The sequence below is a fragment of the Poecilia reticulata genome, chromosome 1 (genome assembly GCF_904066995.2).
Source record: "Poecilia reticulata chromosome 1, P_reticulata-male-v2, whole genome shotgun sequence".
In the NCBI taxonomy this organism is placed as follows: domain Eukaryota; kingdom Metazoa; phylum Chordata; class Actinopteri; order Cyprinodontiformes; family Poeciliidae; genus Poecilia; species Poecilia reticulata.
The window spans coordinates 5,725,997-5,749,787 of NC_088830.1; the positions used below are offsets into that span (position 1 = coordinate 5,725,997).

The window sequence follows — 23,791 nt, forward strand, 5'->3', positions numbered from 1 at the left end:
TATACAAAGTAAAAATTACTCATCCTTGTGAAAAATCCCTTTATAACTAACTCAACATTCATTTAAAAATGCAAATATACAAAATTTCTACATTTGAGGTAATAGCTTTGAGGAGTCACATACAGTCATATGAAAAAGTTTGGGCACCCCTATTAATCTTAATCATTTTTATTTCTAGATATTTGGGTGTTTGCAACAGCTATTTCAGTTTGATATATCTAATAATTGATGGACACAGTAATATTTCAGTATTGAAATGAGGTTTATTGTACTAACAGAAAATATGCAATATGCATTAAAACAAAATTTGACAGGTGCAAAAATTTGGGTACCCTTATCATTTTATTGATTTGAATACTCCTAACTACTTTTCACTGACTTACTGAAGCACAAAATTGGTTTGGTAACCTCATTAAGCTTTGAACTTCATAGCCAGGTGTAGCCAATCATGAGAAAAGGTATTTAATGTGGCCAAATCCAAGTTGTTCTCCTATTTGAATCTCCTCTGAAAAGTCATGGGCTCCTCAAAACAGCTTTCAAATGATCTGGAGGATCATTTGAAAGATAGATAGATAGAGATGTGTGTAACACATAAAAACTTGTATGTACGTATAAGATGATTGGATTAAACCGAAAATAATAATAGTAATAATAATAAGAGTATGTATTTCGTGAGATTTTGAGAAACACAGGTGCGAGTGCTTACGGCTTGACGGCTTTTGTACACATATTTGGACACAAAAGTAAGAACTTATCATTTTGAAAGTCTTTTTATTTTGAAATTATACATCAGATCTAGTTGCCACTTTCTGGTTCTGTTCTAGAGGTGTCCCTCCCTCTGTCATCCAGAAGTGGTAGCACTGCAGGCCAATAAAAACTGGCCCGCGGGCCGTAGTTTGGACACCCCTGTTTTAAGGTAATGCAGTTTCATTACAATGTTGTGTGATGAAAGTCTACCAGCTGATTCTGGTTATCAAAAAGAAGGAAAACACAGCAGCACATTTCCGGTCCAACTTTCCTAAAAGCAATAGGAAGCAACCTTTTTTTTTTTTTTTTTTAACTTAGCTCTCAAACAATAATTACGCACCTCTAGACCTGGCATAGAGAAGCAAACACTGACTTCATGCACCGTCAAGCCGTAAGCACTCCCCTGCATTATGCGGGCCTACGTGTAAGGTAATAGGTTACTTTCATTATCATCACCGAGGGAAGTAGTCACAGGTTACTCCAGGCCAGGAGCTTCACTTACGGTAACACCTGCACTTTGATCTGATCTCAGGCAACTTTTTTAAAAGCTCCAGAGATCAGATCAGATGTGACGCAAGCTTTTATCTTTGGAAAAGATACGCACGGAACTGAACTTTTCTTTTTCAGGTGCTCCACATTTGACGCTAAGAACGCAAGGGGAGGCTTTCCTCGGCAACAGGAGCTATGGCGACGGCTGTTCTCGCAGAAATATCTCTGTGCTGGCTGGACGCTGAGTTTCATTGACTACAGGAGCTCACAGGACAGTTAGCCGGGCAGTCATGTCATCCTTCAGCTGATCACCGACCCCAAGCCGAGAAAGAAGAGGGTTAGTCTTCTTAACTCCTGTAGTAAGGGGTTAGGTTACCACGTTAGCTTCGCCGTTAGCTTCTTTAAAGTTATGACAAACAGGCTAACTAACGTATCCAAACGACAGCTAATTTTGACATTTTTTCGTGTATAATCATTTGTTGTGAGTTGTTTTGCGGGACACGACAAAATGTTATTACTAATTTACCTCGTACACAATCAGTTGTTTGCTAGCTACAACTAGCAGTACTATTAGCTAAGGAATTTAGCTAACGTGCAGTTGTGGATGTGACAGTTAACGTCACAAAGTGTAAATATTTTTGTTTAAACTGTTTTCTTTTTGAATATAGAACTCCGAACAGATGGTGTTTATTCTGCCCCACAGGTGTGCTAAGTGTGCATAACCTCACTGTAAAGACTTTCCATTTAAATTAGAGCTGAACCAATTAGCTCGAATTTCTGTACATATAAATTGCTGTGACAAAGTCGCAAGTCTGTTTTTTTCTCGTATATTTTACAAAGGTCGAACTTTATTGTCTTTTCCAAACTGGTTAGTCTATCTTAAAGACTTCAATAGTTTTATTTGGACTTGAGCTACATTTAAACTTATTTCAATTCAGTTGTAGTTTAAATAAGGTCTTTTGGTATTTTCCTTTTAGTTTAAGTTTGTTTAAAAATATCAGTGGATATCACACAATTAGAATGGTACTTTGTATGCAAAGTACCATTTGCTGTGCATTAGCTGTTGGTTAATATATTCCAAGTATTATGATCTTTCATATAAAATGCATCCATAGTCTAACGGCTATGGATGCTTACACTGGACTCAAATGAGTTTAGGAAAAAAAATATGCAGTGAATCATTTAAGTGGTTTGAATAGATTTTGGGACCCCATACAATTTTTACTTGGGTGAACAAAAATAATAAATGTAGAAATATTTGGGTTGTATTACATATTTTCTAGGAACATAGTGCCAATCAGGTAACTATTTAAAACAACTTCAGACATAAACTGAAATTGCTGTACATATAAAAAATAAGTAAAAAAAAAAATTGGACTTTGCAGACAATTTCTGTCTTAAAGAGACAGAAATTCTCTCTCTCCATAATGCCGTTCACAACCGTTCTTGGAGCTATGCTGTTGTTTGTGTGCACCGATAATTATCGACATCGACTGATGCGAAACATTTATATCATGAGACGTTTTCAGCCATGTCGTCCAGCCCTACACTCCAGGAGTATGTTTGGTAAATAAATGGAATTATAACATGATATGAAACCTTTTTTAAAGTCAATTTTGTATGGTGCCTCCTCTTTCAACAGCATAGGACTGTTTCAATAGTCTGCGTGTGTAGTTGTATTTTAAAAGACAAAAAAAATAAAAAGCAACTTTTGAAAAAAACTTTGTAACAAAGATAACAGTTCCAGTGATAAGGTTTCCATTCTACAGCAAATTCTTTCCTTCACAATCACGTGCTTGCTTTTCTCCAGTTTGGATATGTTGCCCCACATGGAGTGGGACCCAGCAGATGAAGGCCTGGAACTGCTGGCGGACGAGCCTCCTCTCGCTTTGGAATCTCTTCAGTCAAAGCCCAGAACGAGCAACATCTCAGAGAACGAGTTCTCATGTCACTGTTGCTACGACATCTTGGTCAACCCAACCACCTTGACCTGCGGCCACAACTTCTGCCGCCACTGCCTGGCCCTGTGGTGGGAGTCTTCACGCAAGAACGAATGCCCAGAGTGCCGGCAGATGTGGGAAGGCTTTCCTAAGATCAACATACTGCTAAGGTATGCTTTTAGTAGCTCAAGGCTTGCTCTGTTTGATATAGGGGCACTTTAAGCTTTGTTTTTGTGATGTTTTGGGGGTACCTGAGAGTCTGTATACTTTCGCATCACGTAGTAACCCAATGATACTAGTGGTGGAAAAGTTGAAGAAGACAGAGTGGTAGGAGGGTGATGGCGCAGCTTGTGTTTTAATGACTTAAAATCACTTATTTTCATGCGTTTGTAACAGTGTTTCTTATTCAATGGAAACACTGCAATTGCAAATGTTTTATTTTTTTTGCTCTTGACAGTTTTTTTTTCTTTTTTTTTTTCTTTTTTTGCATCATTTGTAATGGAAACACAGCTGGTGTTACTGCCATTAAAAATTAATTTATTTGAATAGTTTTTCCTCATCATTTCCAGGGAGGCCAATAACTGTTGAGGGTGTTTATACATATATTTTATATTATAAAAAAAATACTGCAGTTTAAAAAAAAAGCATCTTCCTGTTTGTGCTCGGTTTCACTATCTCTTTCTCTACTTAGGGATGCAATAGAAAAGATTTTCCGAGAGGTTGTACACAGGAGGAGAGCAGAGATCCAGGAAAACTCCCAAGTCTCCCGGAGCTTGTTGGCTTTTCAGAGGTCATTTTAGTTTTTCCTCATACAGAACTCTGTCTTTCTTTTTTTTTCTTGTATCCAAAGGATTTGTCTGTAAGTTAATTAACTCTCAAGAAGCTATAACATAATCTATACTGTTTTGACTCTTGAACTGTTGCTTTTTGTTGCATTACGTACAACTTATGTGTTTTGGTGGATTCTAGTATTTTGTGCTAGCTGTGCCTAAAAAATTAGATTTTCTGTTTGTTGGGAATTTATTTTAGACTTTAAGTCCTCACAATATTTAGGGGCTTAGCTTGACAATTATTGCTTTGTGTTTTAAATAGTAATTAAAAAAAACTTTCGTTTTTGCTTTTGCTTATCTTCCTTAGGTATGGTGACAAGTTGGGTAGACGCAGGACGAGGCAGCACAAAGGAGCAGGTTTCTTCTTCTCTGGAGTCTTAACTGCACTGACATGTGTGGCTGTAAGTACAACATGTCAACTCTTTCCTGTTTGCGTGTTTAAGGTGGCAACAAGCAAAGCATGAGGGTTTTTCTCACATTTTGCTGTTATGCATAAATATGATCTTATTTCCTACTGACTTACAACGTTAAATTCTTAAATGCATGTTATGCTATTTAACTACATTAGACATTTGTAAGCTATGCTGCTCCATCTAATACTTGAATGTTATCACAGCAGTCGCTCTAAGGATCAGCTGTTAATTTTTTTTATTTTTTTTTATTTTGCTGACAGACGAACATGTTTGTTTTGTCCATGTGGCACCTGGGAGCAATGTCACTGTGTGCCTTGCCACATGGCAGTAAAACTGTTTGTATATTTGAGTATTCACTAGTATTATGCAAATAAAGGTCCTTGTAAATAGATGACATCACAAGGACAGACTTCAGTCAGGTTATGTAGAGACAGATCAGTGTTGATGTGTATGCAGATTTTTAGGTAGTTGAGGTTTCCTTTTGTTTCCTCTATTTTTCAGTTTTCAGCTCTTTTCTGTCTTTAGTTTTGTAATTGAAAGGGAACTTTCCCTGCAAACGGTGGTGCATCTCTATCAATAATAGCACTTGACCAAGTCTTATGTTTGTTTTAATCAAGCAACTGTAATGACATTCCAGGTACAGATGCACTGAATAGATTTGTATGACTTTTCTAAACACTTTGCCTTGCCATTGTAAACTTTATGCTTCTCTGATTAGTCCTTAAAGGTATCCAATATGAAATTGCATAAAAATAATTGCATCCATAATATTTTTTTCTAGTCCTGTCTATGAACCTGCTATATTTGTTGTGTTTGTTTCTGCAAGCATATTAATGAAATCAGAAAACACAACGTGTAGATTTTAAAAAATAGTCTTTACCACACCACCATACACTGTATTTAAAACATGCAATAACAAACACTATTTCATTTTTTCATAATGGAGATTATTTGTATTGCACATTTTTAGCAACAAGGTAATTCAAACTACTTTACATGATACTGAAGAAAATAAAATGACAATCTAAACATGCTATGTTTAATGACTGCGGCATTAATTCCTTATGTTTTAAATTTGCCCTTAGTGTACAGTCTGGCTGTATTGTTTTCTGCTTTCACTTTGCTTCTTACATATTCTTTTTATTCCCCTGTGTTGAACAATAAATATTTCTGTTGTGATTCTAGTGTTTTTGTAATTTCCTATTGTGTCCAGGTGATGGTGCTGGTGTACCACTGGGGCAGCGGAGTATTGGAGCAGCACGACTTGTTGATTAGTAAGCCGGTGTCTAATTGGACACCAGAAGAGGTCGGTTCATGGCTGGAGCAGCTGGGTCCGTGGACCGAGAACTACAGAAGAGTTTTCCAGGTGGAGAATGTCAATGGAAGGTAGAAACATTGGACTGATTGGTTTTCTTTATTTATTTCAGTGTCGTAACAGTTTAACGCAGACACATTTAAACCCAGACGGCCCAGTTTGCTCCCAGCAGCTAATACTCGATATAAATGCGCATTAGAAGATTTCAGCTTGTTGTCTCCTGTCAGTTTTTTCACCGTTGTGATGCTAATTCCTGTGTTTCAGGTTACTTTTGATGCTGGGAGATGAAGATCTGGTAAAACCGCCGTTCAACATGGAGAACCAGACACACAGACGTGCTGTTTTAGCAGAACTGGAGCGAGTTAAAGCGCTGGGGGTCAAACCTCCGCAGAACCTCTGGGAGTACAAAGTAAGCTTCATGTTTGAACAACATACAGCTACATGCAAAAAAAAAAGGAAAGGAAAAAAAAGATTTGATGACATTGCAGATTGCTTCTTGCAGTAGTAGAGATGATGTTGTTTTCAGTTATTAACATGAACAACTTGTCCTCTCGCTGCTTTTCTTGGTCTCTTCCAGGCGGCCAATGCAGGAAAATCTCTGTTCTTGCTGTACGCACTGAAGCGTTCCCCACGTCTCACCATTTTTTATTTGTATTTATTCGATTATTCTGAGACCTTTCTGCCCTTCCTACACACCTGCTGTCCGGCCATCACACACATCAACAACACTGTGGAGAGCAGATTCCTCCACACACAGGTAACACACTTCATCCAGTCAGAAGTAATGAGTTTAAAAGCAGTTGGTAAACGGATGCTTGTCTGTTTACCCCTACTGTTTAATGATAGCACTGTGAATATTGATATACTATGTTGTATATAAATCAACCTAAAATAATGCATTATTGTTTTCTGTTGACACGAGATTGAACTGAAAACCATAAACAAATGTGGTTATAATTTGAAATTAGGAATTTTGGACCCAGCGTTTGAGGCGAACGGAGAAAACTGATGTATTGTTGAGATAAAAACATTAGTTTGCTGAGTAGTTTTGGATTAAACGAACTGATCCTCTGTTTTAAGTTGTCTGAATGTCACACAATGTCAGTCAGAAGTTGACACACATTGTGTCTCTGGTCACACATTCCTCATGGGCAAGATAAACGTTATTGAAAAAAATAAATATTTAATAATATTCACTTAGTTCCACAGGTTTTATTGATGTCAAACTGCCTGTGTAGTCAGCTTCTGCCATGTCCCTGTGTGTGTTAGGTGGAGCCCAGCTGGCAGCAGTGGGGGGAGTTTCTCGTGAAGTACTTCATGCTTCCATACCAGCTGATCGCAGAGTTCGCCTGGGACTGGTTGGCGGTCCACTACTGGACGTCCCGCTTCATCATCGTCAACGCCATGCTGCTCACTATGCTGGAGGCTTTCTCTCTGTGGAGGCTCTGGACCGCAGCCCCATTCAGGTACTGTTCTGTCTGTCTGCTCCTTGACACTTTGTTCTTACCATGGAATGGAAAAGTTTTGGTTTTATGACACCACTTGTCCTTTTTATTTATCGGTGCCAGTTTCCTTAATTTTGAGAGATTGGTGATTGGCCGATTTTACATATGTAGCCAATCTTATCCACAGATCTTATCTAGCTTGGCAAAAGTCTTAAGAATCAACCTGTGTAATTTTTTGCTCTCCGGTGAGAGGTTTGACTGAGACCGACCCACCAAGTTATGTCTGCATGTTTATAATTACCACAACTTTCTTGCTATATTGAGCAACATTTCAGACAAAAAAAATTGGTATTGGCCAAAATCGGAATCGGCAGGTTAAGCTTTTTAAAAGATTGGTGATCGGCCAGAAAACTGCAATTGGTGTGCCCATACTTTTTATTGTTGGCTTGATGGCACAATTTCTCATTTCCCACATGCTTCTTCTTGGATCACGTTTGGATTTGCATGGCACGGAGCATAAATCAGGGTTGATCAGTAACGACTTTGCTCCGCCAGTGAAATGTGCTGCGCAGCAGAGCAGAGAAGTGTGTAGTGTAAATCTTGGGTGAAAGTCGAGATGCACAAGAGAATCTGTATGAATTCTCTTCTTTTGGCACAAAAGGGAAAAGTGCTGGTTGGGTCTGCCTAATGTGATATAGTAGCAGTTCCCCACAGCTGTGTGGCTCTTCATTCATTTAGCTTTCACACACACCTGGACTGGTGCTTTGGTTGGTCACTTTATTTTTCAGATTTAGGTTCCAAAGAGAACATGCTCAAAACAAAGGGGGCCTAACCACCTGCCCAGGAAAAGAAAGTTACTTTAAAAATGATGCTAGCATTCTAGCTAATTTGTACCATTTTTTGTTTTTTTTTGCAGGACTCTGCCACAGAAGATGTGGAACCACCTGTGGAAGATGCTCTCTCAGGGATTCGCCTTTGCCCTCCTGTGGCCTTTTATCCCACAGTTTGTGTGCAACTGCTTTTTTTACTGGGCCCTCTACTTCAGCCCCATCATTAACATAGACCTGGTGGTGCAGCAGCTGATGCACCCTGAGACACGGGCCCGATAACAGACTGCATATGTCAGTGCCTACGCTATGCTGTAGAGTTGACAGCAACCTAAATAAAGCCCCGTCTGAAGTCCAAGTTGCAGGACCGAAGGGTTCTTTTTGGGTTTTTTTTTTTTAATCCATAATTTCAGATAAGTGTTTCTTATCTGAAGTTTGAAAGATTTTCTGTCTTCCTGTCTTTAGTCTCTGCAGTTTGGAACAAGAGGGACTCCAAGCCGTTTTTGGAGAAACGACTGATCACTGCTGCGATATCTGGACGTCTTCTGTGTATTAAAAACCACAATGCCTATCGGATCCCAGTGACAATACCATGAAGGAAAGTCAGGACTGAACACTGATGGTATTAAAGAGTTGAGCATGACTAGCTGGATGGTCACTATTGAGGACTCAAAACAAGATTTTTTTTTTCATTATGATTCTTTGACTTCTGTAGTCAAAGGCTTTTGTTGGCGAGCTTCTAATCATTGAGGAAATGCACAGCTACTTCATCAAGATCAAAATATTTTATTTGAAGTTTGAGTTACTCTGGTCCACTTGCTACAAATCTATTCCAAAACTCCATATTATGAGATTTGGTGAAATTACGTGGTGTTAACTATTGCAGTTTATAGTTTAGCATTCGCTCTGTTCAGAGTTTTCAACAATCCGTTGAAGGCTTCTTTAACAGATTGCTTTGCTGCAAGATGTGTAACACTGAATTTAAAGATAAAATCTTGAAATTTGTTGAGATGTTGATAGAAATTGATATTTTAAAATGTTTAATATGCTTTTTTTAGTTGCCTATACTGCTGATAAATACAGTTGCACATCTTTTATTGTTCAGAGGTTCAGAGAAAAGCTGTTGCAGTGTCTTTCCATTTCTTTTTACTGTTGGACCAAGCCAATTGAATAATTTAGTTGTTTTTTTTTTACTATGTTTATTTGCACTTAAAATTTGACACTGTGACTGAGCTCTTTTATGTTCTTGAATGAATAAAATAGTTTTTTTTAAGGCATTCAATTGTTTTCAGTTTTTTTTCTGATCTTATGAAAAATATCCCAGGAATACAAACATTTGATATTTTCACTCCCACAAGAATAGGTTAGGTAAAGAAAAATAGAGGGTTGATTAAAAATATTTAAAGCTCAAGCCCTTATATAATATGTATCATTATTTTTTTATAATTTACTGCATTTAGGCCAGTTAACTCCTAACCTGTTTTAAAGGCATCTGTCTTTGCCCCCCATTTTTTAGCATTTCAGGATCATTTTCAGACGCATATTTTTTTTCTTTAAGACCGTAAACTTTGTTTATGTTTTTCGTATAGTTGCCTTCTTTTATATTTTTGCTCTACCTGATTATTTTCAGATATCTTGTTTGTTTGAGTCCATTAACTTTTGAAGGCAAATGCAATTTTAACTATTCTTATGAGGGAATTTCTCGGCCATAAGCATACATTTTCAGTCTGAAAGCAGGATTTCATATCTTTTGTATGGGGAAAATTCCCCCGTATATTCTGTCAAGCAGGAATTTGCTGTAAAACAGTAAATTATGCCGAGCCATGTCCAATTTCTTTTAATCTTTTCCTGTTAAAAAAATAAAATTTTTTAGTTACTCTTCTTTTATAGATCTTTATTTTTTGTTTGGGTAAACCAGTTAAATCTGAATCTGAAGCATTCAGACATGAAGCTTCTAAAGAAATTAAGAGTGGATTTTAAAAAAATTCAAACTGCCACTGTCTGTTAAATTCCATATCATAAATTGCTGATTTTAATCTGGTTTTAAAACCACCGCCCCCTAGTGGTTAAACATTTTAGCGAGCATAGCAGCAACGTCACTGACGTCAAAACCATTGAAGGGACTTTCATAAAGAAACAGATTCGAGCTTTTACGCAAAAAATACACAAACGTGCTTACGCAGAAGGGATAAAAATAATTTTGTTCATAAAATGGTCGACATATCTTCGACGTTTTTTGTCGTGAGTTTTGATGTCGCTTTTAATCCGTAATAAAAAAAAACCTTCAGGGTATTTCACGTTTTATCCAACGTAATGCGCTTTGTAGACTCTCCCTGACGCCTTTGTCGCGGAAGTAAAAAGTCTACGTGGGGAAGAAAGGTTGGACTGGCTGTGTTTGAATACCTTAAACACTAACAGCACCAATGTCCAATCCAGCTCCACTCTGTCCCTGGTCGAACCAGTCACCCTCCTACCCTGGGAGGCAAATGAACGCGTTGAGCGGCATCCGGGGAGTATAAATGGTGCGGAGAGCAGACCTGAGGCGGTAATGCTGCGCCGGGTGCGGCAGTCTCTCCGGCAGGTGCTGTTACTGATGGCCCGGAGACCAGACATTCTCTGCGGGGCCGTCGTGCTCAGCGTCCTGCTTATACTGGCGGTCAAGTTCACATGCAGGTACTCGAAACTTTCTGCTTCTGTGGAGGAGGTTTGTGCTTTGTGCTAATTTCAGCCCAAACTCCGAACAGCAGAGATAGGGACGTCTTTGTTTAGCTGAGTTGTGATACAGTTTGCTTGTAATGAGCTACTATTATCCGGTGTTATTGCAGCTAATCTGACGTGTGCTGACAGACAAAAGGATTAACCATCGAGTTTATCCATTTTAAACAGCTGGTGTCTCTGGTTCTTTTGTTCATAACTTCATTTGTTTGGGATTATTATTCCTTGTTTGTGTTATTCATCTGATTCGAGCAGAGCCGAATATTAAAGCTTTGGCTGTTTTGTAAGACAGTTTCTTTTTCATTCTGCTTTAAAACACCAGTAACTTAAGATAAAATCTGACCGGTAAAAACAAGCGTTAAGAGGTCGTGAGTTCAAATCCCCATCAGGTTCATTCTGCATAATCTCTTCTCGAATGAACGACTTCTCACCGGGTACTACTCTGGTGTTCTGTCTGTGTAAATTCGTATCTTTGTCATTTATCGCGATAAATGTCTTAGTATTATAACAATTCTGATTTATTGTTGTCACAATAAATTCCAGCTAATCATGTTTACTTCCCGAAATAAAACTACCGGGATTATTAGTTTGATTATTTTCTCCACTGTTTGTTCAGTGAGAGCATCAATGTGTATTCATCTGAAAACATAATTATATGCAGGGTCTCTGTGTAGTTTAGTGATACAAAAAGACAATACTTTTTGTGACTAGTGTTCTAAAGAAGTGTATTCCAGTTGGGAATGTTTTCTAAAGTAGTATTTGTGTTTTTGTGGGGCTATGATTGGTGTGTCATGCAATCACAGCTATAGAGTAATCTAAAACAGCAATAAGAAATGGTTATTATAGTCACTTTTATTATTACTACAATATTGCCACAAAAAATATTGTGATAAATCTTTAAGTTGTGTGTGTGTGTGTGTGTGTGTGTGTGTGTGTGTGTGTGTGTGTGTGTGTGTGTGTGTGTGAGAGGGACTGGCGACCTGTCTGTGGTATACTCTGCCTCTGTCCCATTGACTGCTTAAGATGGACACAAGCACTGCTAGTTTATCATGGCTTGGGGGTGACAGAATCCAAACCGTGAGATTGGACACCTTGTAACTAAAGTCCACCCTGAGGTCTGCAGAATTCGTAGAAAACTCTTGGAACGTTCTCATATAATTGCTTACCTGTGCTCTATAATTCATTTCTTTGTGAATCAGCACAGATATTTGTATTCCCAGCCCAGTATGGAGTAATTCCTGTCATTTCCTGATCAGTTGATGCCGTACTGACCGACTGGAACATGGGGAGCCGAAGTTGTCAGGCTTTTCTTGGTCTGATGGTGAAAGATAACAGGATAAATGTTCAGAAAGAGAATGCCAAAATAATAATAATTTAAAAAAAAAAGAATAACAACGTTTCCTCTAGTACAGGGTTGTCCAGACACAGTTCTGGATTTACTGCTGTCTCCCAGCTTTTAGCTCCATCTTGGGCTGGGCAGCACGGCTAAAAAAAATACAATCTCAGATTTTTTATTTATTTATATTTTCTACAATAGTTATCAGGATCTGATTCAACTAACTGGATTTGTTTGGTTCTTTTTTTTTGTTCAAAGTCTTGCTATGATAATTTGATGTTGATATGTTAAAAGATTAGGTAATTCTATAAAAGTGTAAAACTTATACCAAACGTGTCACTTCACAAGAGGCTCAACATTCCTCATTTTGATGTTTTAAATATTTTTCGTGGAGAGGCTCTCATGAAGTTATGACTTCATTGTCCTAATATTGCAACTCTATTGTAACTTTATCACTTTATTCTCGTAATTTAAAAAATAAATAAATCTATATATATATATCTTATCGTGGCTCTAATGCAAGGTTCAGGTGGTAGAAGTGACCTGAAGGGTTGTGTCATAAACCGTGGTGGTCTGTGCTCTTTCATTTCTAGAATTGCATTGAGTTTGTTACCATTTATCTACAAATTTCATGTTCTTGTACATCTTGATGGAGACATTACCGCACACGGCTACCAGAAGAAAGACCTGAGTATAAGACAAGTCAAGTAATTATTCTTATTAATAATGATGATAATAATGACAATGAGGCCAATCTTCACTCGTTGTGTTCAAGAAAGGGTGCTCTGATGGGTTTTTTGGTCTTGTATTACCAATATTTCGTGTGATGTTATGTGGCTGCATATAACTAATGATGGAACAAAGAAATATTTAAATTGAAGCAAAAAAATGCAAGAAATGTAATTAATGCCAGATGATTAGTTGCAATAAGATTTCCAAAGAAAATATGTTTGTATTAAATTGTGTTTTTTTTTACAATACCAAAGACGAGAGTGACTTGCTAACATTGCTGAGATCCTTTTACAAGCATAACGTTAAAAAACAATTTACGTTGAACTGCAGGTGAAAAACCATTTTTTTCATTTTTTTTTAATGTTAAAGACATAAAAACTGAAAATCCTCACTTTTTCTAGTCTGTAAATGCATCAATGAATAGCATATTATTTATGCACTTTGTTTTCAATTTAATAAAGTCTACAAATTAACCCGCAGTGTACTTTCTGCTGGTCAATGTTTACATTTATATATTGAATTAAACCCAGTTGCTATGTGCCACTGACCAATTCTGACCTATGCAGATTTGCTGTGTTACTAATAAAGAACTACAACCAGTTATTGATCATCATTCCTCACACTCCTCCTTTCATTATTTCCATGTGTAGCCGCGCTAAGGATGTGGTGGCGGCGGCGCGGCCTCCAGTCCGGTTCTTCTCTGCCGATGCCCCAGTAGTGGACCTCTACTTGGGTCAGCTAGACCAGGTGAGGATCAGTAACGCCGTGTGGCGACTGGAGCACAAAAATAAGGCTCGCTTTATTAAATATATCGGATCCTGCTCCGTGTTTAGATTTGAGACTAGCATCACGTGATAAATTCCTTAGATAAATTCCTGCCTTATTTTCTGCAGGTGGAACGTCTCAAGAGCATGGCCGAGGTCTCTTTTATTTTCTTCTATGCTCCCTGGTGTGCTCACTCCATGGCTGCTCGACAGGAAGTGACACAGGTTGCTAAGAAGCTGGCCAGACAGGTATGGAGGCACAAACCACTGAAAGCAGGAGGGTTTAAGTAGGAACCAGCTGTTAAAACAGCCAGTGGAGGGGCAGCTTCAAGCTGTGGCCCTTTCTGTCATAATGTACTGTCAGCATCTACAGGGATAAATATATCTGTAAAGATATAAATATACCAATATATCTAAAAAAATATGAAGGCGGAGTATCAGAAAGAGCAGGAGTTTCTTAAGGAGACAGAGGCCCAATTTCATAGTCAATTTTTTTTTTGAAGTCATATTCGATACATGCATCGTTTGTATAAAAACTGAAGGCACCATAGTTACTTGATTGTGCCTTTACTTTATGCCTGGAAAATATATAATTGCCATTTTAAATTTGACCTGATCACCCTGTATAGCAACTTAGACACAGTGTAATTTGCCATCATAAAAGAAAAGCAGTAAAGTTTGTAAAGAATATAAATTTGCCAGTCTCAAAACGTTTGGCAGTGGCTGCGCATTAGAAAAAAATTCAGACTCCTTCATTTGGTGAACCAAGTGAAGGAGTCCTTTCAGCACGACTGGAGAAATTTGCATCAAAAACTTCATTTGGTTTAGTTTCTCTGGTGCAGTTTGTTGGTTTCTGTGCTGCAGGTGCAGTTTGTGGCTGTTAACTGCTGGTGGAGTCAAGGGAAATGCAGGAGGCAGAAACGTTTCTATCACTACCCCATCATCTATCTGTTCTACAGAAAGTAAGGAAGAACCCTGGTTTGGGATGTGAAAACACAAACTAGTGATGAGAGCGAATGACTTAAACATTTTTTATCTAAACAACTTTTATTGCATTATTTTTATGTATGTCAATTAACTAAGTACTTGATATTTTGATGAAACAAAGATGTTTGAAACATCATTAGACAAAAACAATTATGGCCTAATTCTATTTTTTTATTTTTTTTGTCAAAATATTTTTTGTGTGAATTTTCTTTAACTAGAACAGGATATGGGACAGTCTTTCTCCAAAACTTCTTCCTTTAATTAGCCACGTTTAATGGTCGGAGCGCCTGTTTGTAAGCGAAGCATGTCATTAGTTTGTGTTTCCCATTTTAGGAAGATTTTAATTGTATTCGTTTTCAAAAAGCCAAGCCAAGCTCTTTAATTGTAGGCTAGGAACACTTTGGACACTCCGTCCTTGGCAATAGAAATAAATGACCAATAAGGTATATTTTATTTAACTGTCCAAATTGTACCTGTGAGTTGTTCATGTGTTGCTTCTGTTGCTGCAGGTTTGGGCCAATCGAGTACAGAGGACCGTTTGTGGCTCCATATATTGAAAGTTTCACCCTCAGAGTCATCACACCACTGACTTACCTCCCGACCAGAGCGCACCTCAAAAACTTCCTGACCAAGCATGAGGTATCCTATGGCTATAGGTTTAGTCTCTGCAAACATGGGAGCTTCAGCAATGCTGTTGACTATTGTAATAAATCTTCTGTTTGTCCAGTTGTACATTGGCTCCTGTTCTCTAACCGGCTGTGTCTTGTGTTTTGGCAGTCTGGTGTGGTGGGTTTCTTCCAGTTCAATTCCTCTCCACAGCCTCCAGGGTACGTCACCTACCTGTCCTCTGCCCTGCAGACCCTAAGGAGAGGTAAAGGTTTTACGATCAATATCACATTTCGTAGACATTTTCTGTACAGTCACAAGGAAAAAGCAAAGTTTAAATGATTGTCAACACAGTAAAGTGAAAGCTTCAGAGCTGGGTGGGCCACCTTCAGAAGCAATAATTTATCAACTGTTTTACAAACTGAATGTCTTTATCAATAACAAAACATTATTGCGGTTATTGGAGGCTCATGACAAAACCACTGTTTCTACAGTCATTTACAAACTGTTTTTTGTTGATTCCCTCTAATTGAAGTTGGTCCTTGAATGCTAACATTTAGCATATTAACAGACCTCTAGCGACTCTGCATTGTACAGCCTGACTTTGGGAGGGATTTGCCGAGTCCTTTACGCCTGGGAATATAAGCACCTGTCTTTTTATTCTACTTCTGACTTTCTCAGATAGTTTAGAAGAAGCCCTCTAACTCTTCCTATGTGAATAAATAACTTGGTCATTAGTCATGTCTTTGCACCTCCTCATTATGTTAAACACTTGTATGCTCCAGAGTTTCTTCAGTTGACGAGCAGTAAATCAAGTGTATTTGTTCAGCAGTGCCTGGAAAAAGTAGCTGTAAAAACATCACTTTGTGAATTTACCTGTGTTAGATAAATTAACTTGTTCAATTGACGTTTTCAACAAATTTAAGTCAAAAATAACCAATCAGAGCCTTGAGGAGTGTCTTGGCGCTCTCAGTCATTCTAGGGTATGTGCTGCTCAGTGTGTTAATGGTGGAAAAACAACTCACCATTACAGAACCGCCATCATTGGTGGTCATGCTAACTACTTAGCATTCATGACGGGCTCCTTTGTGGTGAACGAGAAAACAGGAGGACTTGAGCGGGCGCGTACATGAGGGTCATTGACAGCGCTAATCCCCTCCTCCTGGCTCTGATTGGTTGTTTCTGATTTAGCTCTGTGTTGGGTCAGATGGCAGCAGGAATTTAGAGAAAAGACAGCGAAGCTTTTTTTTCTCCTCACAGATTATCTGTCTCATGTTACATAGTAATAATTTTAACAAATATGTAAAAAATAAAAATAAAAAAAAAAACGTTTTGTAAAAGTTGCAGACTGTGGCTTTAGCGGTTTTACTCTGTGCAGATTTCCATGGTGTTGTGCGGTTTGGAGTTGTGACCAGCAAACACGTGGCAGAGGCCGTCTCACTCGGAGAGGATGAAACGGTTTACCTGCACAGAAGATTCAACTCTTCTTTGGTAGGCAGCGTCACTGGGCCAGCAGAATCTTGTTTGAAACACAAACATTGAATGTTGATCATGTTCACAGTTGTTCACACTGGGGGTATGTTTTCCCACCCAGATTTTTCCAAGAAAGAAGCTAAACTTCACATCGGAGGCCGTCTGTAAGTGGGTGTTTGAGCACTACGAGACGGTCGTCCAGTGGCTGGTGCCTCCGGGGACGAAGTCCCGCCTGCTGGAGGACGAGTTGACGAAAGGCCCTGCACTGCTTCTGTTTATGCCTCATGACCCCCTGCAGTCTGAGCCAAGTGCCATACTGCAGCAGGTGAACACTCATGCAGCAAATGAATTCAGTAGGAGTTGGCATGCTTTCTGCAGTGAAACGGTTTCCCAGACTAGATGCAGTGGGTAGTCACCTAGCAGTCTAAAACTTGTTGGTTTAATTCCAGCTTCATGTTTGTGTGTGGGTGAATGTGACCCTTGTGTGAAGTGCTTTGAGTGGTTGCTATGACTAATGAAACATCCTATATGATTTCAGTCCATTTACCATTCTGTATCACCTGTGTTATACAGGATTCACTGTTGGTTACCTTCTGATTAGATTTTTTGGTTTCAAGTTTTAACCTCGTCTCTTTCAAAGACAGCTGTGATAGAGACATTCTAGTGTATTTTAAACCATGGATCAGTTTTGACTGGTTTTCAAAGAATTATGTTCTTGGTTTCTAAACAATATTGCAGTTAATTTAGGATGTTTGTTTTGTTTTTTGTTAATTTTTTCTCTACGTTTTCCCCTCCATGTAGAAACAAGTAGTTAGGGTTGTTAATTAAAGGGCCGGGACATAATGCGCGTTTTCCAGCCAGACAGTGACATTTTATATCCTAATCAAGTAACTGTCATCTTCAGATGTTATGTTATGAAAATGCTGTATATTTCAATGATTATGGATAATTTCAGAATCATCAAAATTTGAAAGGGGTGTACAAATTACTACTTTTTTTAGGTTACTGAATGGTTGCAACAGAGTGGCAGAGCATTCGTACCTCCACAACACCGATACTGCTCTTGAAAAACACACCACCATAAATAATTGTGATTTTATCACGATTCAGTTCATGATTAACTTCTTCTTTCTTTTTGTATTTCAGTTTGCAGACATTGCTGTACGTTATCATTCCTGCGAGCGTTCCAGCGTAGACGACCGTCTCCCCTTCTACACCTCGCTGTGCTGCCGATCCGTTTCCGTTCCGGAGTCCAGAACCAGCGCGTGCGAGGTCTGCCTCAGGCTGTCCGGGCCGAGCCTCCCCGTCTCCTCAGCTCGCTGCTCGTTTCCCTCCGCTTCGCGAGAAGGAGACCGATTCGGGACTTATCTGAACCACTGCTGCCTTCACCAGCCACCCTCTCCCATATCCATGAAAAGCGCGACCTCACAGGGCTGCAGCCACTACGTGAGCAGCTACAGTCCCTTTACTCAGTTCAGTGCCTGCTGTAAAACAGTAGAACCTCAGCTTAATGAATCACAAGCCAAAGAAGAGCCAGGACTTCCTCCTCCTCTGTCTGTCCCTCCATCCTCTGCTCCCATCCAGGAGGAGGAGAACGACGGCATCACGGGGCTCCATTGTCGGACTAACAGGACTCTCAGGTTTTATGTGCTGGACATTGGCCTCAACTGGCCTCTGGCAGAGCGGCTTGGAGCGTCGAGCCAAAAAAACTCTTCTGTTCACAAAGGGGCTTCCACAGAGGGCGACGGCAACCGGGACTGGTCGTTTGTGGCCATCGTCAACCTGAAATACGAGGTTCATTACGTTCTTCAGCACAACCCAGACGCCACGCTGACAGAGTCTCTAGGTAAGGCTGATTGTTGGCTGTAGCTTTTTGATGTCTTAAAAACGGGTCAGGTGGAGTTTTAACAAAACAAAAAGCAAAAGCGATGAAGAAGTGCCTTGAAGAGGCTCAGTTATTCTCTTTTTCAGGGCTGCGCAATAAATCAATAGCGATGTATATCGTGATTAGACAGGTGATCAATATCAATAGAGAACACATCCAGTTCTGGGGGATGTAGGCCAAGGAAAGACTTTAGCTGCTCAATCTCTCACAGCTAGCTTAGCAAGGCTAACTCACTTTATGGTAGCCTAGCAACAGCCTGTTGAGTCATTTGTGGAGCAGCATTTTCAGGTTTCGCCTCATAACTGCTGAAAAATAAACAGTAATTTGTTGTCTTTTTATTTTGTGTTTTTAATAAGACCCAATGTGTAATTATTTTGTCACACCGAAGAGACGTTCATCAGGAACTTCAGCTCACCGCACAGCCATCTGCAGAGACATTTGGTCGGAGAGGATGACAGGAAGGAGGGCGGAGGTGGAGGCGGAGCCGATCCTTTGGAGGAACAGCACCAGAAGCAGCGCCGCCTCATCACCGAGTTGACCACTTCCTCTTTCGTGTCTTCCATCATGGACCATCAAAAGGTTTAAAAAATTAAATACTCAGATTGCCTGGAATAATTTTTTGTTATGGAACTTGAGCCATCCGCACAGTGGAATATTATTTTTTGCTCTAAACTTAAATCAAAATATCAAGGGAGAGAAGTTGGATCATTAGCTGCATTTCCTTTTTCTATATAATTGCACAATTTGACATTTTGAAAATAAATTTGCTTGATGGAAACAAGTCAGTTTCAAAAACTTTGTCCTGGAAATGCAAGAATAAAGCAAGAAATTTAAAAAAAATGGCAACTCTCGAAGAAACAACTGAGACGTTAAATAAACAAATAAAGATCAAGGTTTTTTTTTTTTGTAAATGTGGTGATGTGAGCTTGTCCTTGCAGGATGTGTTGCTGTTCTACTACACTCACTGGTGCGGCTTCTGCTCCGTTCTCAACCACGTCCTCATCCAGCTGGCCCGACTGCTGCAGGGGAACCACACCATCACGGTGGCCAGGTGCCCTTTCTCTGACCGTTTCCCTGTCAGCGCTGCTGTCAGAGGCTCGTTCCACGTGGAAATGAAAACACTGTAAGCTCCCTGTTCTGTGTCCAGGGTGAATGTGGCTCGTAACGACCTTCCGTGGGAGTTCATGGTGGATCACGTCCCTTCCATCCTGCTGTTCCCCAGACACAGGTGAGGGTCTAAAATAAACAACAATATTTAATTTCTGCTGAATGCAGGTTGTCCCTTTCAGAGTGGGAGAGTTGTGACCTTTTGTTTCTGGTAGTAAATCTGTGTTTTAATAATCAAAAGGATGGTATGATGTGTTTTCCAACCACAAAGTGCCATTTTACAGCAGAATGAAGTAACAATATCAAGTTAAGTTGGTATAAACTGCTGCATGTATTAAATATGACTTAAGAAAAATTTTACTTTGTAATTTAACATCTTCAAATTGTGTGTCTGCCTTTTTAAAAACTCCTATTTATGAAACTCCACCTTCAGGAAGTCATCACAACATGGCTCCTCTATTAGCCCTTTAACAATGTTTTTACTGAGCAGTAGCTCCTATAATGAGCTCAGCAGATGTTCAGTCCCACCAGCTGTTTGCTAATTGCTCCTGGCTAGTCTGAAGGAGCTGAGTGGTGGGTTATGAAAGGGGCACTTTGTGAAGCGGAAGCTTGGAATCTGTAGTTCTCAAGTGGAGCTGCGTCTTGAAGGCGGAGCTAAGGCCTCCCAGGCATTTTGTACAGCTGAATGGTTGCCACGGGAGATTAAAGGATTTGTCAAACATGCATGAAAGAGTCTAAACAACATTCCAGGTGTGTTTTTGATGAGGGAATAACATAATATAAAGCTCAAAAAAGTTGATTTTACATAATTCTGCCCCTTGAACAGAAAATTTGTGATTTAGCATTAGTCAATCTCTCTATCTGTGGCATGTTTTAGGAAAGATGGGAGGAAAATAAATAAAATTACTTAAATGAAAATGTAAAGTAAAATGTAAAGTGACCCCTTGTCTCCAACAGAGTGGTCGTTAACTAGCTTTCTATTTCTCTATTAGGAAGCACCTCAGTATGAAATATCCCACCGACCTTCCCATCACCTTGCCAAACCTCCTCCGCTTCATCATGCAGCACTCCGACTCTCTGCGTCAGGCCAACGGGTCATCCGCCGCCGTGCCAGGATCCGCCTCCGGGTCCGGCTCCAGCTCCAGCGCCGTCCTCCACGCAGAGTTCCTGGCCCTCCAGCACGAAGTCCAGGCCCTGCACCACGCCCGCCAGCGGCTCTCGCAACAGCTTGCACAACTGTGGCGCGAGAACCGCCAGCTGAAGTTCGACATCCGCGGCATCGAGCAGAGCCTGGAGAGGCAGATGCAGGAGAAGAGCCGGCAGCTGGCCGAGGCGCTGAAGCGTCTGCAGGAGCTGGCGGACGCCTCGGAGACCCTGCTGAACGAGAACGTGCTGCTCAAAGTCCTGCTGAGGGCGCTGAGGGACCAGACGGAGGCCGACGAGCAGGCCGAGGCGGACGGAGAGGAGGCGGGACAGGAAGACGGCCGCAGAGCTTCCTGATGACAGAGCTGCGACTCAGGAAGAGAACATGAAGGACAGACTGAAGGCGGAGGGAGTAAAAGCTGTGATTAGACTTTAAAAAAGTGCAGAAAGAAGAGGAATGTACGCTTCTACAAACAGGATGTCATGTTTAACCTAAACTTAAAAAAAGGTTATTGGTATGTTGTTAACACTGAGATTAACCTGGACTCTTTAAAAAGAAAAGAGGAAAAGATGGAAACATGATGTGAGGAGCAGGACAAGTTTTACAAAGTGCTTTGAATTCAGCCACTCGTGGAAACACCAGTTTATTTCTGATGAATTGTTCTCAGCCAAATCTGTCATTTTTGATTCCTGTACAATTTAAAGCGGTAGTAGGTAACTTTTATTTAAAACAAAAACAAATGTCTTTTGTTTGCACATTTGTTAAAACTTTCACCATTTCATGAATTTAGTTTGAGACATAAAACCTCAGAAAATCAGGAAAAACTGATCTACTCTGGTGTCTCCAATACTAATTGTAAAAATACACCACTCAGTCAGAAACAACCAATCAGAGCTTGGAGGAGTGTCTTGGCGCTGTCAATCACGCTCATGTAGGATTGTGATGACAACAGAGCCAGTTGTGAATGTGAAGGCTTGTTGGTGTTGCCACTGATGATGGAAGATAAAGGGTGTGAAGTTTTTCCAGCTATTTAGCAGCATGTACACAGGATTGATTGACATCGCTAACACCTGGTTCTGATTGGTTGTTTTTGAACGGGGAACACAGCTTTTTTTTACTACACAGCAATAGCAAATTATCTGTCTTTTATATTACAACGTGGTGACAATTTTAACAAATGTTATATATATATATATATATATATTTTTTTTTTATCAAAGTTACACACTGCAGCTTTAATGATGGCATTAAAGCTAAACACTAGTACCCAACAATAACTACATGTATGGAAATGGACATCAAAGGTTTGGCTGAGATGGGAAAGAACCAGCTTGTTGGCTCCGATAAAACCAGTCCAACTGGGATGAATTCCAGTTGCTTCCTTTCACCTTTCACAATAAAAGCCATGTTATAAACAAAGACTGTTAATTTCTATTAAAAGGATTAGAGGAGCTGTCATGGTTCAGTCGTGGAGGACTTTTCTTTAGTCTTGCTGATGGAGGAATGATCTGTGAGATTAATGAAGGGCCTTTTGTTTTCCACCTCTGCTGTGTGAACTCATCTGCTGTCCAAGTGTCAAATGTAAAATCATCTTTTACTTCAGTTTGTGTTGAAGTGTGAACTTTTTAACTTTTTCATGAGGAATTGCAACCTAAATATAATTAATAATATAAAAACTTTATTTTTCTACAAATTTTCCAGCTTTTTTTTTTTTTTTGCATTAATTCGATGCTTCCATGTTTCTTACACAATCAAGTGTGTTTTCTTAAAATCCACAGATTATGAGCAAAGCGTTGCTGTATTTACCAGAGGAGAGAAATTCCTTGTCTCATCCTACCTATCTTTTCTTTTTTTTTAATAATTTAATTTGAATGGTAGTTGTAATGATGGGTTTGCTACACTGATTTATTTTTACAGAAATCTTTGACTCACTAAGATATTTCTATGTAACTATTCAGGTATTCAGAATGAGATGCTGCAGTTGTTTACATGTGAAAATATTGCACCGGTTTTTACTGATTAAACGTCTCGGTCTTTCTTGCTCTGCTGTTTGTGCTTCATTTTTGATCGGGCATCACTAAAGACAATCCTCATTCCTGACCTGTTTGTCTGTCAGAAGACTACAAATTAAACGTTATCTGGTACAGATTTATTTAAAGAAATAATCCACATTTGTGAAAAAGTATTTTACCTTTGCAGGTGTTTTGTCAGGATGAGTACAGCATAAACGGTTTTCCTGGACTTTTTTGTGCCCGGAGAAAGAATTAGATGCCTCCTCGTCTAATATGGGTCAGCAGGAACATGCACTGCTAATTCCAGACCAAATAAAGCTGCTTCTGTCTTTTCTAAGAGTCACAAGCCTGTCAGAAACAGAGTGAGCCTAAACTTAATGACATTTCCACTCTGGCCTTATTTGTGGGTGATGTTAATAGATTATCTTTGTTTGATACAGAAGGTCAAAATGTTATCCTGTTGTGTATTTCTGATTATTTCTTTGCTGAACTCTCTGAGTGGCTTCTATATTTTGGGCTGTGGTGAGTTTTTTTTTTCTTGGACAAATTGAATTGAATCATTTAATTTCACAGGCTTCTGATAGATAAGCAGCAGGCCTGTTTTCTCCTACGATGAAAGCGTTATTATGGAATCATGCTATCCTTGATTTCATGCTATATTGTTTCGTTATCTCCAGAACCTCCAGAAAGTGTGTCAATCAGTTTAAACCCCTCTGGACCTCCTACTGAGGGCTCAGAGGTCACCCTGCAGTGGGTTGTACTGAACGTCGCTTCTGCTGAAAACCTCACTGTGACCTTTTACAGAGGTCAGATGCCTCTGGGTCACGTGAAAGGCAACCATAACTGAAACGAACCAGTTTAGTGAGACATTTTCTTTGAGACAATGCAGCCCAGTTCTGGTGTGAAGCAAAGCTGGAATTGGTAGTTGAAGGACCACAGCCCCCTCTAGTGGTGAAATCAGATAATCTCTGCTACAATTTATTGTAAATTCAGAGATACAAATGCTGTACATGTTACTGAAACG

At 39.5% G+C, this 23,791-nt stretch overlaps 2 protein-coding genes across 2 annotated transcripts; both read left to right on the plus strand.

Annotated features, from left to right (window-relative positions):
* The first annotated feature begins 1,083 nt into the window (after nucleotides 1–1,083).
* On the plus strand, nucleotides 1,084–8,364 carry LOC103481721 (bifunctional apoptosis regulator). The gene is made up of 10 exons (XM_008437469.3): nucleotides 1,084–1,250; nucleotides 1,375–1,573; nucleotides 3,047–3,346; nucleotides 3,868–3,966; nucleotides 4,314–4,407; nucleotides 5,633–5,805; nucleotides 5,999–6,143; nucleotides 6,312–6,491; nucleotides 7,004–7,200; nucleotides 8,096–8,364. Exons 3-10 carry the CDS (start codon nucleotides 3,054–3,056, stop codon nucleotides 8,286–8,288), a joined length of 1,374 nt encoding a protein of 457 aa, XP_008435691.1. The 5' UTR covers nucleotides 1,084–1,250; nucleotides 1,375–1,573; nucleotides 3,047–3,053; the 3' UTR covers nucleotides 8,289–8,364.
* Nucleotides 8,365–10,253: 1,889 nt separating this feature from the next.
* Nucleotides 10,254–22,797, plus strand: txndc11 (thioredoxin domain containing 11). Its single transcript, XM_008437335.3, has 13 exons — nucleotides 10,254–10,679; nucleotides 13,440–13,536; nucleotides 13,683–13,802; nucleotides 14,418–14,515; nucleotides 15,050–15,179; nucleotides 15,318–15,411; nucleotides 16,525–16,637; nucleotides 16,741–16,944; nucleotides 17,766–18,465; nucleotides 18,893–19,083; nucleotides 19,443–19,555; nucleotides 19,652–19,732; nucleotides 20,604–22,797. Exons 1-13 carry the CDS (start codon nucleotides 10,555–10,557, stop codon nucleotides 21,109–21,111), a joined length of 2,574 nt encoding a protein of 857 aa, XP_008435557.2. The 5' UTR covers nucleotides 10,254–10,554; the 3' UTR covers nucleotides 21,112–22,797.
* The last annotated feature ends 994 nt before the right edge of the window (nucleotides 22,798–23,791 follow it).

Excerpts from the sequence above, each read along its gene's own strand:
- LOC103481721 (XM_008437469.3), top strand. The coding sequence starts at position 3,054 with ATGTTGCCCCACATGGAGTGGGACCCAGCAGATGAAGGCCTGGAACTG. Across the intron at positions 5,806-5,998 it reads GTGGAGAATGTCAATGGAAG|GTTACTTTTGATGCTGGGAG; the intron begins GTAGAAACATTG and ends CCTGTGTTTCAG. Across the intron at positions 7,201-8,095 it reads TGGACCGCAGCCCCATTCAG|GACTCTGCCACAGAAGATGT; the intron begins GTACTGTTCTGT and ends TTTTTTTTGCAG.
- txndc11 (XM_008437335.3), top strand. The coding sequence starts at position 10,555 with ATGCTGCGCCGGGTGCGGCAGTCTCTCCGGCAGGTGCTGTTACTGATG. Across the intron at positions 18,466-18,892 it reads CACGCTGACAGAGTCTCTAG|AGACGTTCATCAGGAACTTC; the intron begins GTAAGGCTGATT and ends GTCACACCGAAG. Across the intron at positions 19,556-19,651 it reads CACACCATCACGGTGGCCAG|GGTGAATGTGGCTCGTAACG; the intron begins GTGCCCTTTCTC and ends TTCTGTGTCCAG.